A 19800-nucleotide genomic window follows, 5' to 3' on the forward strand; every position below is an offset into this window, starting at 1 on the left:
CTCTCCTGCTGACACAGTCTCCCCGTATCATTACAAACCACATTTTTACTTGCGGCACAGTGCACACTTGGGTCTCATATTTCAAAGAGAGGCTTAAGGTTAGCCACAAAACTAAGGAAATGAATCTAGGGCATGGTATGCTTTCACAGTGTTCCAAGGATCAGTTTACCTCCGGTGTTGCTGGTCTCATCTTGTTGCTGCTGCAGGGTGTCCTGTTGATCTAGTCCTTACTCACACTGCCCCAGTAGAAGGTACCACAGGGGCAGGTGTAACACAGTGGTGAATTGAACCCAGGCTCTCCTTAGGCAGTGAGGATTCCTCCATTCCCAGCAACAGAGAAAGTGGAAACTTTCTCCATTGTGAAGATCAGAGTGTGCAAACCTCAGCCTGTCTCCTGGTCTGAGGCAAGCAGGTGAAACGTATCACCCACAGAGATTGGGCAATTACATATTTGTGCGCAGACATACATCCAAATATGAATGCTCATCGTGGAGAAAGTTATTCGTTGTGCCGCTAGATTTTGTTGGTTTTTAATACAGTATATAGTTTGTATATAGTCCCATCCCTATGCAATTTATCCTGTAAGCCCTACACTCCTGTATTTTAAAACTTTGAATTTAAAATGCTAGGAGGGAGAAATCAAAGGGTATATCTAAGGATGGAAGTGTCAGTGTGTGATAATACAATATACATGTATATGATATATAATATAAAAGATGAATAAGAAAAAAGGTTAGTGATATAATCCACACACAAAGAGAAAAGAAAGACTACAAAATAGTGGGCTATAAAAGAGAAGGCCATTTCCCCATCAATAAACTAAATCTTAGGATGTTTCTCATCATATATGGCACATATAAGAACTCCAAGATGTACATTTTTCCAAAGCCTTTACTCTTGAAATTTGTTTAGATCTCCTCTAAAGGATCATGAAATAGAATTTATTGGAGTAGTCCCAAGTATGAAAGAAATTAATTTTCTTCCCAAGGAGTCTAATTTTCTTGCATAATTCCCTGTCGGTTCTCCGTCACACTTTATCTTACCACATGTTCCATAGTGCTGATAGCTCAACCCTGATGGGTTGAGACTTTGCAGATAAGTCTGAAGGCAGACTTGGCTGAGGGTAGTGGTAGAAGGCAGGCAGAAGTTCAAAGACGACCCACAGAGTTTAATCTAGGGATAGAAAGGCTTTAAAAATAAAATGTGTCATCTTAAGCTGATGACTGGAATGTAATGCATGCTTCTTATAATTTACTAAGGTTTTGTTGTACTGTTTTCAGACTACTGTTACAGTGACTACATATTTTACATGGAAACCTGAAGGAACTTCCAGGTTTGAGTATGTCCAACATATGATTAGTGAAATGCCAACATTCGTCTTTATACTCCTCTGAGCACCAGATAGGTTTGTTGAGAATAACTTCCCTTAAATAATAGGTTTAGCTGCAGGCTATATTTTAATAACAAATCCTTATAAAATCCAACTGAGAGTTTTGGTATTACTTGGAATTTTCATATTCTCTCTTAAAAGTGATTTTTTTTGGCTACCTTTGCCAGTTAAAGAAACTATTAAAGCAAATCATCTCATACTGGTTCAGAAATGTTAAATGCATGACATCTTTATTAATCACATACTAAGATAAGACACACTTCATTTGTTTTAAAAGTATTTTTTGTACTACTAACACTAGCAATTCATATGAGTAATGGTAATCATCAATTCCTCTTTAATGAATGCTTTCTTAAAGCTATTTTTTTGAAATTTATTACAATAAAATATCACTGGACTTGTGGAAAAAAAAGTGTGGTGCTCTTCTTCTGAGAGGACCATCTGGGGAGAGAAACTTTGAGAGAAGAGGGGATGTGGCTGTTAATATTTTTTTTATGTTTAACAACTTTTCAATTGTTTTAGGGAGCGCACAGTGAGAAGTGTGCATTGGCAGAAGTGTTTTGGAGCCCTGGCTGACACAGGCTCTCTCACAGCTGGGTAGTGCGAGTCCCTCACTGCTGCTCAAGCTTGCATTGCTGATTTTTGTGCATACACCAGCCTAGAGCTGTGCGGGTCTGGAGAACAGGACTGGAGGAGGGGAATTATAGGTCACCTCAGGTTAGGTCGTATATGCCAGAATGAAAAAATCAGAGATTTTTATAGGTAAGTGGGCATGGTGTCACTGAACTGATGGTGATGACTGAGAGGGGTTGTATATGATAATTTCTGGTGTTCTGAATTCTTACTGGACCATTTAAAAAAATACTCAGAAATGAGCAATTAAACCATGTACACAGCTTTTTATTTATGATGGCTATAATTTTCTTCATATATCGCAGAGAGTCACAAAAAAAATTTTTGCAGCCACTTTCATGGGCAAAAGAGTTTTTTATCTCATCAGTAGAGAACTAATAAATCAGATATTCCTGATATCTGGTTTAAAGAATTCAGGCCATCATTTAGGCTACTGATTGAAAGGTCAGTTAGAACATCTGTGAATGATGAAGATAAGTTAGTGTAGCGTGCACCAGATTGCATGTCTTCTACTCAAGAGGTGCAGAAGAAACTTGAGCTATTGTGAGATGTCCATGGAGGCATACCATAGAATCAATATAAAGCTCCAGGTAGCATGTGAGTAAATATTTGGGGTGAGACTCTCCAGTAGAATAGTCCTACTGAAGCTGGTGAAAGCCTGTTCAGCCAAGGCATTTGGCAGTCAGAAGTGGGAGCTTATTCAAAATAAGACGAGACACAGATTGATGCAAGTAGGGCAGTAAAAGAGGGGAGGTAGTTTATACTAAAAGTTTATGAGCTTGTCTGCTTTCACAGGGTATAGATCCTAAGATATTTCCTTTATTTTCCTCAGACACAGGTCATGTACAGATGCAAATCTAGATGTAAGAGTCTTGCTTGCACATAGATATTTCTAAGCAGGAGTATTTATAAAACCCAGAGAAACTGAAATAATTTAAATTTTAATCCCAGCAAATAAAATATCTGAGGCAAATTATTCTTAGCTGAGATGCAATTGATTATACTGTAAAAAACCAAGTAATTTGCCGCACCAGGTTTTGAGAAGTCAATTCACTGAAAGATTATGATACAAGATGAGAAAATACTAATGGGTGAATACTCAAAAAAGTTTGTTGAGAAGTTATAACCATAAAAATTGTGTTAAGGGTAAGAAATAAATTATTTAGAGCTAACACTGTGGGAACAACAAGAGGTATGTTCATGTTTACAAGTAGTCCTTCACTGAAAAATAAAATACAAGAGTTTTCCAGCTGCAGCATCAGTGGGTTACCAAATAGGAAGTTACAAAAAAACAGTTAACAATATTTAGGGCTAGAGAAAATTATAAACCTTTATCCCTGTCATTTTCTTGGAAATGGCAATTATCGTCTTCAGTTTTGAATCTTTTAATGAACTACAAACTATTCAATACCCTTTTGTATGTGTGTTCTTTGTTATATTTCTTTTCTGATTGGACTTTGCTACTAGGTTTTATAGAGGGAAGGAAACTTGACAGAAATACATTAAAACACTGTGAAAAGATATACTTTGCTCATTAAATTCAGAAGTATAACATGCAAACAGAGCATTTTTTAGTTCATCCAAGTGTATCTAATTTTATAATCTCTGGAATCAAATTCAGTCATGGTTACGAGTTTGCCATCATGATTGGTAGCTGTACCTAAACCAGTCATCCATTATGCAAGAGGTCATTACTGGAAGTATTTAATTCACGTCCTGTATTTCCCAGCTAGCAAAGCAATGGGATTCATTGGAGTGAAATGAAACTGAAACAGAGTATAGGCCTCAAGCCAGGAAAAAGAAAAAAAAAAAAGCCCTGCATGACTGCAAGCCAGTGCATGCTCCGTCGCGCAGTTGTCAGCCTCCTCCGGTGGCAGTGGCCAGAGAACATTTCAAATTATGGTCTCTGCGTTGGGTTTCTAAAGCTTGTGCTGTACAATACCTCTGAGGCTCGAGGGCTCTTCCTTTTGCTGCCATGCAGGGTGAGCAGGATGCGGCCTTCGTGAGCTCCTTCTCCCTGAGCTGCTCCTCGTGAGCCGCGGTGCAGCTGCAGTGGGGTTAGTGGTACGGTGCAGCAGGCACCGGCGGTCCCTGAGCGTCGTTCCGAGGTCCTCCGCTGTGGGCTGGCTGGGAATAATAGAAAACCAGGGGGTTAGGTTCATGTCAGGAATTTTTCAACATCTCAATGGTTTTCAATGTTCTGCGAAAAGAGAAAATAAAGTTGAATTTTATAGAAACCAAGTCAGTCACTTGTCCAACTGGGTTGGATGGGACCACCAAATAGTGGAGTATTGTTACTGCCCGGAAAAATAGTTTCTCTCTGATTGCTTCTTTTTCTATGAACTTATTGACAATATCACTAAGTTTCTTTTTTCCTTCCAAAGTAAACCAGATGATAATACTTTCTGTCTCTTATTTCAGCCTTTTGGAGGACATAGTCCTATTACTATTACTCGTGTTATTCTTGATTTATAGCGTCTGTAACACAAGATCTAATTCACTGCTGCTAAATCAAGGCTGGTTTACATACTTGCGAATCACTATAGTTTCTTGCAAAAAGTCTTATGGCCCTATAGTAGCACACTCAAGATTTTGTTCTGCTTGTACTTTAAAACGGTCAGCTGCTCAAAACTCAGCTATTATAAATACCTGGAAAGCACATCTGGAGTCAAGTATGCTTTTGACAAGCATCAGGTAAAACAACAAAGCTTTTTATGGGAGAAAAGCATGACAGTTGGAAGGCTGAATTAAAAATATTGCATCTGCTCTTCAGGACTCTCAAACTATTTTATTTTTTACACTTTCCAGGATGTAAAATTCATTATTATACCAGATTAAAAAAAAGGTAGCTTATACCCAAAGAATTTTAAAATGTCACTTAGCTCAGAAAACAGAATGACTTTCGAAGAAGAAAATTTGTCAATTGTACATGTGCTGTCTGTAGTTCATCTGACTGCTCTTTAAAATAGACTTTGCTAATGTTACAGTATATACTCAGATATTAAGAAAAAAATCGTATGTTTCGCTTGTGCTTGGAAGCTGGTAAGTTTTTTTCCTCTGCAACATGTGCAGGTTTTATCTCTGTTACAAACTTTTGCTTTTGAATCTGTTTGTAACAAATACAAGTCTGTAGGTGTCTCCTCTCGTAAATATACATTTTTATACTCCAATTTGGAATACGCAATTTGCCAAAAATATCAGGTGACTCTTTTTATGAAATGCTTAAGAGGTTTTAGTGCATTCGTTAACACATGGTGAAGTAAATGGCTGTGTTTGAAGCAAAAGGCTGTAAATAAAAAATGCACTTTTGAGGGTCAGAAATCTGTGTAGGTTCCTAAACTTACTTATGTCATAAGTTGAATGATTCAGGTTTATGTCAGTGGGCAGGCTACAGCTGTTGTTCTCGAGCTGGCATTTTCACAGGCTGCCAGAAAGCATCTGCATCACTGGGCATGTTCTGTATATTAGAGCGAGAAGAGCAAGAGCTGCAGGACCTTTACTCTCTGCAGCCGATCAGAAAGGACAGCAGATTGTGATCAGGAGCAGGGAGTCTCTCTGCAGCATGCTCTAGCCCTCTCCTCCTCTGAAATCTCATAAGAAATTAGCAGGAGTAAGGATGGTCTGTTCTGCAAACAGAACCCGTTGCTAGAAACAGGGTTAGTGGTGCCAAAGTAGTAGATTAGATTAAGTGGCTCAGTTGGGATGCTGGAAGAACAGAGATCTGTATGGAAGTTCTCAGCTTCTGGGAACCAGGCACACAGGTATTTCTTTGTGTCTATTATGAGCTGGGGCTTTTTTTTTCTTTCTTTCTTCTTTTGGTTATTAAAGTCTGCTGGGTTTTTGCCTTCAGCTAAAGATGAGAGAAATTATTTATAAGCTTTTTATAAACCCAGAACAAAAGATTTTGAAGTTTTTGACAAAAAGCGGCAATAATAAGATTATGGATTTGTAATTGGCAGATAAATAGGAATAGCTGTAAGGAGAAATATATTTTAATTTATAGCTATTTGTGCTCTGCAGTGACTTTCAAATAATTAGGTAGGAATGCCGTTTGTTCCTTTTTACAGGAAAATCTTTACATAGTCCAAGTCAATAAGATTTTTGGCAGAGGGTTCAATAGCAAATGCCATTTGAAAAAATGTTTTAAGGTTGAATGTATGAAGCAACAAGTTACAGATCTATCTGCTTGCAATTTTTCATCTCGGGAATATATGCCAGAACTCAATGTAGTAATGATTTTCTATGTTTTTCTCATGTCAGAATTCCAGAGGAGGAAGAAATGCAGTTATTTATGGACTTTTTTCCATAATTATAAAAGTGATCCATACTCCAGGTTAAAAGAAATGCAGAGGAACTATATTGGGAAATGTTTATTAATCATGTTGGATTAGATTTATAGGTGTGCCTTTAATAGTGGAGCATGATACACCAGTTAGTGGTTAAAAAATACTTTAACTTGTTTTGTCCTAGAGTTATAGTAAAAGTGGCAAATACGGGTTTTTTAATTCAATTTTTTTTCCACATTTGCAGTGTTATGCTGAGGTGTTGTATTACTAATGATTCTTTTCAGTGGTGGAAATAAAATATGTACCCTCATTTGCTATAGTATTTTTTCAGATGTGAGTGCTATTAGAAATAAATAACACAAAAGATTATATCATATTTATATGATCAGTAAGGACAGCTGCATTTTATTCTGGTTACACTTGGACTGAAAACACCAAACATTACAGAGACATTTTGAACTAAGATTTTGTTGAACTAAGATTTTTTTTTTTAATAAGCAGGTGGGAAATTCGTACAAGGTCATGGGGAACATAATACCTACTAATGTATTATTTAGATATATATAAGTAGGTAGTTATATAATAACAATATGTTCCAGTTTTGTGCATAAAAAATTTGACACCTCTGTCTATAATCCTATATGTATATTCTGAACTGTACAGATTTAGCCAGTTAGTTGTCACTAACTGTTTTTAACCTTTACAATTGTCAATATTAAATAATATTATACCAACTGCATGCATTGACCAGAAAGCTCTTTGTGCTACTGTCATCCATCGTGGCAGAAACACGAAGGAAAATGAGCCACTGAGACTTTACAAGTGATTCATTGCTTTTGTCAAAGCAATATATTTTTAAATCATGCTTTCATTTGTCTTTTCCTTGGCAGGAGGCGTTGTTGATAAGGACCTTCGTCACTACCTCAATTTACGGTTCCAGAAAGGTTCGGTAGATCATGAGCTCCAGCAGATCATAAGAGACAATCTCTACCTCCGCACAGTGCCATGTGAGTAGGGTGGAGATGAACAAATCTGTTTTCTTAGAGGCAACAGACTGTCTGAATTAATGGTGCTGAGGGCATTTGTAAGGTGTGAAGAGGAGGACTGTAGATGAAGCAGTCCTCCTGTAAATAGATTTGTGGCTTGGTTCATGTCTTCCATGTTATTGCTGAGAAACTGAACTGCCTAATGCTGAATTACTTTCTGAAATTGCATGGTGTTTTGAAAGTTGTAGTTCTCATACTGTGGCTCTAGATACTAATTTTTTTCTTCTGCAGTTTTAAAAAGTACAAATTTAAAGAAAAAAACAGTTTTCTGGGCTGGTTAAGTTGATGTCCAACAGAGAGACTTTGATCTGCCTCATATTTCACAGTATTATACTTTACATAATAATACCATGGGGTTTAGAATGCAATAGGGCAACAGAGGAAACATATAAACTAGGAAATTTTGTTGTTTAGGTGCAGCAAGCGTGGCACTGAAAGTTCATATTGTCTTGCATGCGTGTTCTTTTGTTGTTGCCTAAGTCAATGGTATCTATATCTGAAGTATTCTGAAACCTCTAAAATAATTTTTGTAGCTATTGACATTATTCACCTATTTCTGCAGTAGACATGAAATTAAACAGACTAACATAAGCCATGTCCAACTGTCAGGGCCATGCCTTTCAGAACAGATCTACTTGGCTGACGGACAATATATCATTTAAAATTGACTGAAGTTGCATTATTCTTCCCTCATAAAATAATTTCTTGTGGAAAAAAAATGGAGCTTCTGTTTTGGGCAGAAAAAGAGTGCACCTTTGAATTTGCAGGCTTGACATTGGAATGTTAGGGAAAGGAAGGTAAACTGAGTAATTGACTGTGCTATTTATATGGTAGCGAATGGATGCTCTTTGAAAGCTGTGGTGTTGTGAATGCTACTGTATGTTTTTTCTTTCATTACATTAAAGAATGGAGCTTTGAAAAGCTCCACCAAAAAAAGGCGCTCAAGCGTTTCCCTTTTCTTTTGGAAGCCGAAGATGAATAAATATAAAGTCCTAATTTCAGGAGTTCTATTCATCCCTGATTAGAAAGGCAGGTGGAGAAAAACATTAAAAAATTATTACCTGTATGCAGAAAATAAAAACCATTACATTTATGTGAGAATTAAGATGAATTAGGTTTGACTGAAGGTACTGAGAAACATCACAGCTGAAGTGCACATGCAAGTACAAATATGTTTTGAGATTAAATCCCACTTCTTAGGATGTCTGGGAGGGTCATTAACATAGGAATATACTTATTATAGCCCCAGCATATGCACGTTAAAGATGGAGATCCAGATTAAAAAGAAGGAAAACCCAACAATATTGCAACAACTTCACACATGTAACACATACTGTCTGTCAGCAGTATGGGCACGATGAGTAGTTTTGGGGTTTGTTTTGTTTTTAATCAAGGCAATAATAAAGTGTTCTCATTTGTCAAGTGAAATACAATACTTGCAGAAGCAAATTTATCATTCAAAAAGTAGCATGACAAACACGAAGACCACAATTTGGAACCTATAAGCACTTAATATTACCTTTCTCTTCTGCTGTGACTTAACCATCTTCTGTGTCACTTTATGTGGTTATATTCTTAGGTCATTATCGTATTACATATTAAGCATCTTTAACTGAGTAAGAACCAGATTTTAAAAAATAGTGTAGTGTTGGGGATGACAGCTGCTGAATTGCTCGGTTAGCAGGAATGTTCTTGGATAGAGTGAGAGACTCTTTCAATAGTGGTGGTAGAAAAAATAGAAGAAAAAATAGTGCCTGAGTGACATATTTTCTTTGAAATTTTTTTGAAAATTGTATGAAAGTAGCCCTTCTGAAATGTAGGTATTTTAAAATAAATAAATTAACAAATACAGACAGGGTGATATGTGCTTAGCTAAAGAAGTTTTCATAATCTGGTGAATGAAAAGGACACCATTGGATAGATTGCAACCCAGGTTTCCCCTCATCATAATTGCGGTGAATCTTTTTTAATGCAATCTTATTCTATCTCCAGCATTCATGTTTAGGAGGGAAAATGTTCTCAACTGTTCTCTTTTTTTCATCTAACTAAACTAATTTTTTAATCATGAACTTACTTTTCAAGGGTGCTGGTATTCAAAATTTTCTGCTTTTGGCAGTCTTGTTTTATTTTCTTTTTTTTTTTTTTTTGAAGCTCTGTACATAGGCTAAGAGTAATGGTTAGCCATCCAGACACTGTACTTTACAACTAGTAGGGAGATTTCTTTAGTGTGCAGCAGTAATATTTAAACGAGTATACCATTGCCTATAAGTTCACTTAATGAGTACAGACTAACCATGTACTTATTACAAATCTTGCAACAGATGCCAACACAGCAAAAGCAGCACTCAATTTGGTCAAATTCTTGTGCAGAAAAATAGAGAGAGAAAGCCAACTGCAGGCAATGTAGCCTTTATTTCCAATGACAAGGTTGTAACATAAAGAGAAAAAAAAATCTGAAAAATAGGTGGCAACCTTTTCCCTTTAAAAATACACCTGCAATCTTTCCTCAGTTATAGAGGTATAACTGCCAGTAAAACCAGGAGAACCTTTATAAGAGCATCCTTGACCTTGAGTTTTTACTGTTCTTTGCGTTTTGTTCAGACTGACAGCACTGGCCCTAGCAGTGCAGTGGGCATGACCACTCGTTTCTCAGCCTTCCACATTAGACTAAGACATCTTTCACTTACAGTAAATGAGTGAGCATTCTCTGTGAAACTAGGAAGTGGAGAACTAAATCCATACCGGTTTTAAATTAGGATAAGCCAAATGTAGTTAGAACAGGTAAGCCAGTATTTGCTGGATAAGAACTTGAATTGTACATTATATAAATGTATATCCCTGTATGCATCAAAGGATGGATGGGCCAGAAACACATGACATGAGGGTAATGGATCAATTCTGCACTTGGAAATTGTGGCCCCTGTGGATGGGATGAATTGGTTGGGTTTGTGATCCTTATATTTCTCTATTTTTAATAATGTAGTGCCACTTTCTACCAAATTAGAAATGACCGTGTAACCCTAAGAGTCAAATGCTGCCTTCCATAAGTGGTTGCAGTTCTCAGTGCCATATGAAATTGATTTTCCCTGCATTGTCAACAGGAATTACACGCATATATCCCAGGGCAGAACATGCGATTGTATTTGCAGCAGTCGAGATGCAGCCGTTAACTAGCTCTGTCCCCAGAGCTGTGTGACAGCAGTAATGAAACTGATACATAAACAAGAAAATGAAGAAAAAGTTATGTTAATTTGAAGCTGAGTTAGAAAAGCAATAAAGTTTTCAACAGACAAGGTCAAGAAACTGAAACTTTTTTTAAAGATACAATATTGCAAATAATATAAAAGAAAATGTGCGCTCTTGAGAAGGAAGACTGGGCACAGCTCTTGTTTTAATGCAAGCAGAAGGACTGGACTTAAGGTGAAGGGAAATCAAAAGTAATACAGATGAGAAATATGCTAGGCATCTCAGAGGAAAACAAAAAATGACAAAAGACAGTTCTGGGGAAAAGAAAGGTTCACAATTTTCCAAGTTCAGAAGACATGACTGAAGTTTGTTTCGTATTTTCTTCCCCTTTTTCTGTTGTGTGAGTTCTTAGCATAGTTTTCATATCCTACACTTATTCCTGAAGTTATTTAGTAGCACTAACCATTGAGGTTGTCCTACAATACAGAAAAATAGTCATGGTAAGAAGTGGTAGTTATTAAACACAGGTAAGCAGTATCTGACACTCCCTTTCTGTCCAAGTCCAGGGATCTGGAGAAAGGCCACGATACATATCTAGGACTGGGGATGCTATAGGCAGACAACAAATTAGTCATGCTGCACCTTGTGCTTGGTAGTGCTCTCAGCAAACCGCAGTTGCCATGTGGGCAAGCAGCTCTCCAGTCTTCACTACTGTGAGAAGAGATTGCTCTAACTTCTTGTCATTGCAAGAATAAAGCTTTGGGGAGAGTATGTGACAGGAAAAAACTTTTGGTAGTGACAGTCATGATCCGACCTGTCTCCTTTGATATGTCCTTCTAAGCAGTTGCAAATTCCATTTCTTTAAGAGCTGGCAAAATAGCGGAGCTGTGGTGGAAAATAGAGTCTGTATGCTTCCTTCCCAGACAGGGAATATGAAATGATAGTGGAAGACATTCTGATTAAACAGCACTGGAAAAAGTCAAACAATGACAAGCTGATTCAGAGAAGTAAAAAATCAACTATTAATTTGAAAAGGTTGCCATTGATATCCTCTGGGATATAACCTCAGATCAACAGTAGCTCAGGTAAATTACTCTGTCCCACTGCACTGATTTACACCGCTGAAGGATGCAGCCCAGAAGTGCATCCTTCACTGGCCACATCGCAGAAGTTCACATTGATAATGTGAAATACTTAAAAAAAAAAAGGGGGGGGGGGGGGGAGTCATGGGGATGAGGAAGTTTCTTTCCTAATGTTTGCATTTAGAAAAACAACAATGGTGAAAGAATGGAGAGGGCTGGGTGTGTGGCTCAGACTTATTACACTGGATAATGCAATACTACTATTACCATAGACTTGGAGGAAGGATGTTTTATTTAAGACATTTGTCAGCAACATAGGAAGAAAGGTTCAGTTTGTGACTTGGCCACATGCTGCATGTGAGTGACCACAGGCAAGAAATGCAGTTATTATGTGCTATAGTTCCCCACATATGAAATTGTGATAATAATTCCTTCTTTTGCTTAGTTTGCCTATTGGCGTTACAATTGCTCTGTTAGGTGAATATACATAACACACGGAACTACAGATATGAAACCTATGAAGGGAGGCTATGAAATAATAGCCTCCCTTTCTGCTGTGATTTCTTATTTTTATCCATTTTCTGTGAATAATTAGATTCTTGGGTCATTGACTTTAAAGAAAAGCCTTGTTTTCAAACATGTGTTTGTTCTATTCTGGTATAATCTGGTCTATGTATAAATATATTTAACCTACATGCTGCAGTATAGTCTGTGTACTGTTGAAGCCTTATATATTACAAAGTGCTTCTGTTTATTGCCTAGTCCTCTTCACAGAAGAGAAAGTGTATGCAGTGATTTTTTTTTTTTTTTTCTGGACTTGCTTTTGTTTGCCATATATGGCAAAGGTAGTGCCATTAGCTTTTTTTTTTTTTAGATACTAAAGTCAATAAAATGTGTTTCTACTTGAAGCAGAAGTAGCTGCAGGGTGGTGAAGACACTCAGCCCTCAGGGGGATTCACTCCACCCTTTCAGCCCTGGAGAAATCTCCCTCTCAAAAACAATCAGGGTCTTTCCTTCTGGCAGAGAGGTGTGTTATGTTAGGTCACCATAGTCATTCATAGTCTTTTTCATGGGTACCAGTCAGAAGAAGTAAGGCACCTGTGGGTGTGTATATACTGAGTTATGATGAGGCTTTTCTCTCCTGCCCCTCCTCCCTGGGGTTGGAGCTAATAGGTGTTATCATAGAACAGTAGTTTGTATTAATTCTAATACCTTTTATATTAGTCACCATAACAACAGTGTGACAATATCGAATAAATACTGAAGAAATACCAATTACATACCCAGGTTTTCATCTGAAGTTTCTGAATTTAAAGGTGTGGAAAGAGTGGCAGAAGTCAAGTGGGCAATAAATATATATTGGGTGAGGGTACATCCCACGCAGAAGCTCTGTGTGTGTAGTTCTGCTGCTCTGAATAAGGATGTGAGATTGTTTGACTAATCTATAATTGGACAAATATAAGGCCTTTCAAATTTCATTTGTAAAATATTTTATTCCTCTTTTAAAAAGTAAATAGCCAAGAGCATTCAAAGGGGAATGTGTGCAATAGACTTGCCAGTGGTTTCATATATTTTTCTTATAAGTTTGTTCAGCGTCAAAAGTGTCTTTCAAGAGTGGAAATTCAGTGCACAGCTTTGTTCTTAAAAGAAACAAATTAGTCCAGATATTGTCAGTTAAAAGATCTGCCAGTTTGATGTCATATGGAACTATTCTTAGGATAAAATAACCTGTGCTTAGCACACTGTACCACCAAGAAATGTCCGCATCACTGGAAATAACAGTACCTAACTTTAATGACTACTTTATTCTTTCCGACAAGTGTTAGTTATTGCTTAGACTTGACTTTGATGGCTCAGAATAGAGCAATGCAGAGCTCTACGGAAATGTTGTTGTGTATCTAATGGAGCACACCTCCAGGTGTATTTAAAGTGGAATCATTGGCAAGCGTATTCAGCCTTTTTTGTATCTCAACCAAAATTAAACCAAATCAGGTAATAACGTGAGGTGGGGGCCCAGCTGTGCTATATGCAGCACAGCCACGTGTACCAGAAGATGATGATGAGGTCACTGCTTCAAATAGCTGACAGCCTAAATAGAAGAGGCAAAGAACAGTTCACAAATAAACCCACAGCACAGACAGTGCCTGAGTTGACTTACATGAGGTGGAGTGGTGGTTAAACTTGTGCCCGTGGACCTTGCTTTCTTTTCCACTGCTACATTTATTATTCCTAATTACCTCCTGGAAATGCACATGGTACACTGACCTGTTTCTCTGAAGACGCTGGGAATGTCTGGTTAAAAGAGATTGCCTTATGCATCTTTGTATTGACTTTTCTGTGTGATTTTATGGGTTTTTTTTGTCTGTTTCAGAGCAGGGTGGTAAAGGTTACAGTCGGCCCTGTACTGTCTCTCAGTCAGTGGGCACAAAGCATTGCTCGGGCTCAGAACGCGTTCGGGCTGCGGGCACTGCATCCCCATCGGTGGGAAGCAGTGCATGAAAAGAAAACCAAGCAAAAAACAATTTTGTTTTTTTATTTATCAAAGTGAATTACGATTTTATCTTAATTATGATCTAGGGTAAACAGATGCCCAAGCTATGTCTACAAATAGCAATGCTGATAGAAAATACTGTACTGTTTGTTAGTCATGAGAGAGAACACACACATAATTTCTGTCACCTTTTCTCGGAAATTTCTCAGGTCTATGTACTGAGGACATCAACTCAGCTCTCAGTGATTAAGACATCTGTTTTAAATACTTACCTTAAAATAACGGGTATCCAAAGAAAATAAATGCTGTTCAAGACAAAGGGGAAATGAAATGTGTCTGATGTGGTATAACTGTAGTATGAAGTGAGAATAGATGTAACAAATAAAAGAGCAGTAGTTGTATACCACTTGTGATATTACAGCTTGAATGTCCCATGAAAGATTGTATGAAGACATTAGGATATTTTCATTGGCTGCATGGTTACAACAACTTGTGTTTCTCTGAGATCCTTGCACCCAAATCACATCTGTAAGAAACGGAGACTTGTTATTCTGTCCCCTACTCCCATTCTTTCCACTCCTTCATTCCTTCCTTTCTGCTCCCTTAAACACTGTGCTATTCTCTCCCATTTTCAAAATCAAATAATCCAAAATCAGTAAATTTTTTTTTATACTGCAGTGCCAATACCAATTATTTGTGTAACATGCAATCTGATCCACTGCCAACTGGACAGTTGACATAATACCACTAAAGTCACTAGAAGTTTTTGCAGTGGAAAAAAAAGCAGGAAGAAGTTCTGAAATTACAAACCCGACCTTTTTTAAGCAGTTTTCCTACAAAAGAATATCGGATATCTTCCTTAAGTGATATTAACTGGCATGTGATTTAAAGACTAATGTCTCTGGCAAGCAGCTTGGGTTGCTAATCATATCTGTCTGTAATTATTTATATGTGATATAACACATGCATAGTGCCAGATGAGAAGTTTAGTTACAATATTTGGCTGATTGCCCCCCAAAATCGATCTATTTTTCTTTAAACTTTGGGGAGGCTTTCTAGTGTTGCAAAATGAGTTCTCTAAATCACATGATACCAAAAGAATAAAGGATAGTGGCAGTTTTAAATGAATTTTGATGATAGCACTAATCTTATTGATTACTCGAGAACTAGCAAGAAACTAGAGGGGCAATAGCATAAATCTGATGAAGTACCTTGTCTCTGCAGAAAGAGAACAGCAAATAATAGAAGATGCCACAATTAACTTATTTTACAAGTACAAGTCATAGCTTTTGACTCACCTAAAGCAACTTGAAGTTTGGGTAGAGACTATATCTCCCTATGACAGTAGCCTTTTCCAGCCTGAAGGTCTTAGATCTACTGTTGACCTTTTTCCTGAAATAACAAAATTATCTTTGAAATTATGAGAATTACAAATATGATTAACAAAAGTCGCAGCATTATTGAACGTAAGCATTCCTATGATTTCTAAACAATTTTTTATTTACTACATGATCTTTCTGAATTGCCTTCCTGATATTAAAAGATTTTAAAATATATCCTCTAGATAAATTTAGTCTCCATCTACTGTCAAATAGGTCAAAAAATTGATTTTTTTTTCTTGAGGGAAGCTGAAGTACTTTATATAAAGGCAGATGCGCATGCCAGATTCTACAAGTTTTGTGATAAAGCGTGGGTAATGCAATTCACATGGGAACATTAGAACTGCTTAGACTGAAGTTGCCTCAAAAAGCTTCTTCATTTTGGAACTTTTCATGTCTTTGGATAACCTTTGGATTTCCTGTCTGTCTTAGTATCATTTAAAGCCTTTTTTTTTTTTTTTTTAGTCCTCTCTGTCTTCTCTCAGTCTGTAGAAGATAAACAGTCAGAGACAATGGATAATCTTTCCTTTGCTTGGTGATTTTCATCTGAAGAACAACTGAACAGTGAACATGGAACACCAACAGCTGCTCTTAGAAATTCAGAACAATAGCAACAAAAGAAAAAGAGCTGTGTAAAAGAATCGATATTCTGAATTGGATGACCAAATTAAGCTAGTAAATCCATATTTGCATCATTGAATAAAAAGGTCCAATATAAATTTTGGCAGGATGTGCCTCTTTTGATTTTCTCTTCTGGGGCTTTCGTCTACAATCACAACAAAAGAAAATCAGTGGTAGTGAGGATGGACTTCCTTGTGAATAGATCGTCTGATGCATGTTGAGCAATTTATGTGAATTGTTAAGCAGTTGGCCAAGTTTGGGTTCACCAAATAACTGGCTTGCTCACATCTATATCTCTGAAGTGCACCTGCAGTTCAGTAGCCTCCTCACACCAACTGGATCCCAGGTCCTTGCTGATTTGTTTGGACACCGTGCTCTGTGCCACTGCTCCCTTCCTTTAAAAAGGTCACAACTACATTGCATTAGTGAGATTATACAACTGAGACTACTTTAAAGCTTTTTTTCAGGCTTTGAGATTTTGTCATGCCCCACCTTTAAAGAAAGAGGTACTTATCACATTTTCTGTGTCCTATGAAAAAAAGGAAGAATTACAAACCTTCTGTGAGTGGTAAGCCCAGGTCGATGGACTAGTGCCTCTAATGGCACCACGGTTTAGATTCAAAAGTAGCCTGGCTAGAATAAATCGTTTTGAGGAAAAAAAAGTAGAGAATGAAGATAAAAGAGGTGCTTTTTAACATCTTAAGAGTGAATAAAGCTTTGGTTTCACCAGTAGGGGTGAGATTAATTTATAATTTACAGGTGGAAAACTGTTATGAGGAAAACTCTTTTCTGCAAGTCCTTTCCTTTTTATTTCTCTTTATTCTGAGGGTACCACTGTCCTGTTTTTGTCCCATGACAGTTTGTCACAACTTTGTATTTCTCTTGTATCTCCAGGTTTTGATTCTACCCAATGCACTTTTCTTTTTCCAATGTATTACTGTTATTAACACATCAACCTCTTGACTAGCTATCAATCTAATATGGATTATTCAAATCATTCTGTCAAATTTTTTTCAAGGATTCTGAATAGGGAAATGTTCTCACTGTGGAGATGGCAGAAATATATTTTGGTTTAAAAAAATAATTATAGTAATGCAGAGGTTCCAGATTGTATTTCGAATGAAAGCAGTGATCTGGATTTAAATACAGAACAGTGTTGTAATTTCTGCTTTAAAATTCTTGTCTTTGAATTTTAAAAGGTTGGTATAGACATTTATAAAAGGGTCTAGAAAACAATATGCTTTCCAGTTAAAAGATTATATATTTTTGGTATTAAATTTCATAATAATAAATTACATGTGCCATTATTTTATCAATGTATTTGCTTTGTATTTTTGTTGAAAATAATCAGTAATACAAGTGATAAGTTGCTAAGATATTTTCACATTGTTCACAAAAATAGTGGATCATTTTATATGTAGGAAAGAATTAAATTCACTCTAGGCTACTGATGGTGCACTCTCTACCTGCTTTCTAGTGGCCTTTAGCTAATGACAAATTCACACCACCACTCATTTCAAGTCATCTGTATTTTCTGATTCCCTATTTTTTTCTTTGATTGGCTGTTAAGCTTTCTTTTCTAACCCATATTGGTATTGATATGAGTTCTTCAACTCATATTGGTACTGACTTAACTGGATGCTTGACCTGTCATTTGGCATTTGTTAATCTCAGAGAAACACAGAAATGTCTGTCTTTCCTTTTTTTCCAAGCTTTAAATCAAAATCAACCTACCCCTTCTTGGAAAAATAGAATCCATTTGGTTTTTTTTTCCTCTGCAGAAGAAGTTGTGGAGCACTTCCTGGAAAGTCTGATCGCAGGTGTGTCAGGAATCATGCAGTAGAGCTCTGCCCTGCTATGATTCACTCATTTCACAGGAGACCTCATTTAATTGGCAAACGCACATTGCGCTGCACTTGTTCTTGAAGAGCTAATAGAATCCAGAGAATAGCCTGCCATTTAATGACCTTTAATTCATTGGAAAATGTAAACTATGGTGGCATTCAAAGTAGCAATTTGGCAAGATTTCCCTTCAGAAGCTGTTTTTTCAAATGATATCTTGGTAGTAGTAGCAGCATCTGTAAAAAACCCTCTTGTTCCTTTAGAGATGTTTTCCATTGTCTCTCACTAAAATGTTGAGCGATTCTGAGCCTCTGCAAGTTCTGTTTGCTTGGGGAAGGTTGTCAGCACTACCTGCATTTGCTGATTGGGCTTGCGTTGCTGGTGTAGCAGCTCTCTTCCCTTCACTGTTTTGGATACCACATGCAGTGAAGAGCTGGGCTACTGCCTTTTCATTCTATCTATGGAAACTCTCCATAAATCTCTGTGCAGCTGTTCTGTTCTGTGCAGTCTCATATAATAAAAAGGCTTTCCCTTTTTTGCTCTGCCAGAGGGAGTGGCTGGGAAAAAGGGGATATCAGGAACGCATCCCTATACGGACGTTCTCGGTTAATAGTTGTAATACACACAAGTCAGCACAACTTGGTGCAAAGCCCCTCAGTCTGCCATCATGGTGCAGCTTCTCCTGGTTGCCCCATGCTTTACTCAGTTGCAGTGGATGACGCCCGGCTGGCTACATACTTTTTTTTCTATTTTTCATGTCTGAATAGAAACAATTTATTTGCAAAAGATGGTAAAAACATTCCATGTGTATGAGTGCAAGTAATCTAAAGCATTATGGGCAGACTGAGGTTCTTCCAGTTATTTTACATCTTTTTGCAAAGAATTAATCTTGCACTAATGGGAATACTTGGTTATACCAGGTCTGCAGAGTGCACATTTTATCATTCCTCATTAAAACCATGTACCTATATATTGCAACATCAGTACATAATAATTCTTATTTTCTTGTTATGAATAGCTTTGTATGATTTAAGAAGTGTAAAGCAGAAGATTATACTTTGTACGTTAATTTCATGTTATAGTGTTATCTAACCAGAATAACTTAGAATAATATGGCTCGCAATTACATTTTCCAGATGAAAATAAAAAAAAATATTTTTGAACTAGAGGCAACAAAGAGAATCTTTAATTAAAGAAGATGATGCTAATACACTACTGAAATTTAGGAGGTTCTAGACTAAATTAAAAATAAGTTAAAAGCATTCAAATTCTTCAATGGTGTCTGAGTTGGCACATCACATTTGCTTAGTGGCCAACACTATCAGAATACTGCTGTGAAGAAGCTGGTATTGTTGCAGCTAAAACAACATCTTGATAGTAGATACAGTTTACAGTGCCGAGTTTTCATGTGTCTGAACAGAATGAAATAGAAGGTAGTTGCTTGTATGACAAAAACAGCCACAGGTGCCTAAAGCCATCATTCTTATTCATACTCCACTTAATATTTGCATAGCAATGTAAAGGACCTAAGGGTTAGAACCACAGAGAGACATAGGTACGTTTAAGTAGACTTTTGGTTCTTGTCTAGGTCTGTGTTCATCAGTATCCATGTTCTTTTGCCATCTAACTTTGCAGAGAGAGAAAATTCTTAGTTGCTTAAGTTTTCATCAGTACAATTATTTAAGCACCTGTAACATTGGTCTGGGCAGTCACGTGAATGTCCTAGCTAACGTCAGGATTGATTCTATTAAGGCAAATATTTGGGTCCTCCAAGGAGTATATTTTCTAGATGTTCACATAAAATAAATCAGGTACCATATAAAGCACAGTAGAAGTCATTGCTT

At 37.0% G+C, this 19800-nt stretch overlaps 1 protein-coding gene across 16 annotated transcripts in view; it reads left to right on the plus strand.

Moving 5' to 3' along the window:
• Positions 1-19800, plus strand: part of MAGI2 (membrane associated guanylate kinase, WW and PDZ domain containing 2) — a 765356-nt gene that overhangs the window by 230963 nt on the left and 514593 nt on the right. For 15 of the 16 annotated variants that reach the window (XM_030013670.1, XM_030013669.1, XM_030013660.2 and 12 more), the window contains exon 2: positions 7200-7316. In XM_030013670.1, coding sequence (XP_029869530.1) covers positions 7200-7316 — 117 coding nt within the window. Of the gene's footprint in view, positions 1-5546; positions 5785-7199; positions 7317-19800 lie in introns of those variants that run through there. The other variant, XM_030013665.2, reaches the window with a different exon arrangement.

The sequence above is a fragment of the Aquila chrysaetos genome, chromosome 5 (assembly GCF_900496995.4).
Source record: "Aquila chrysaetos chrysaetos chromosome 5, bAquChr1.4, whole genome shotgun sequence".
Classification (NCBI taxonomy): Eukaryota; Metazoa; Chordata; class Aves; order Accipitriformes; family Accipitridae; genus Aquila; species Aquila chrysaetos.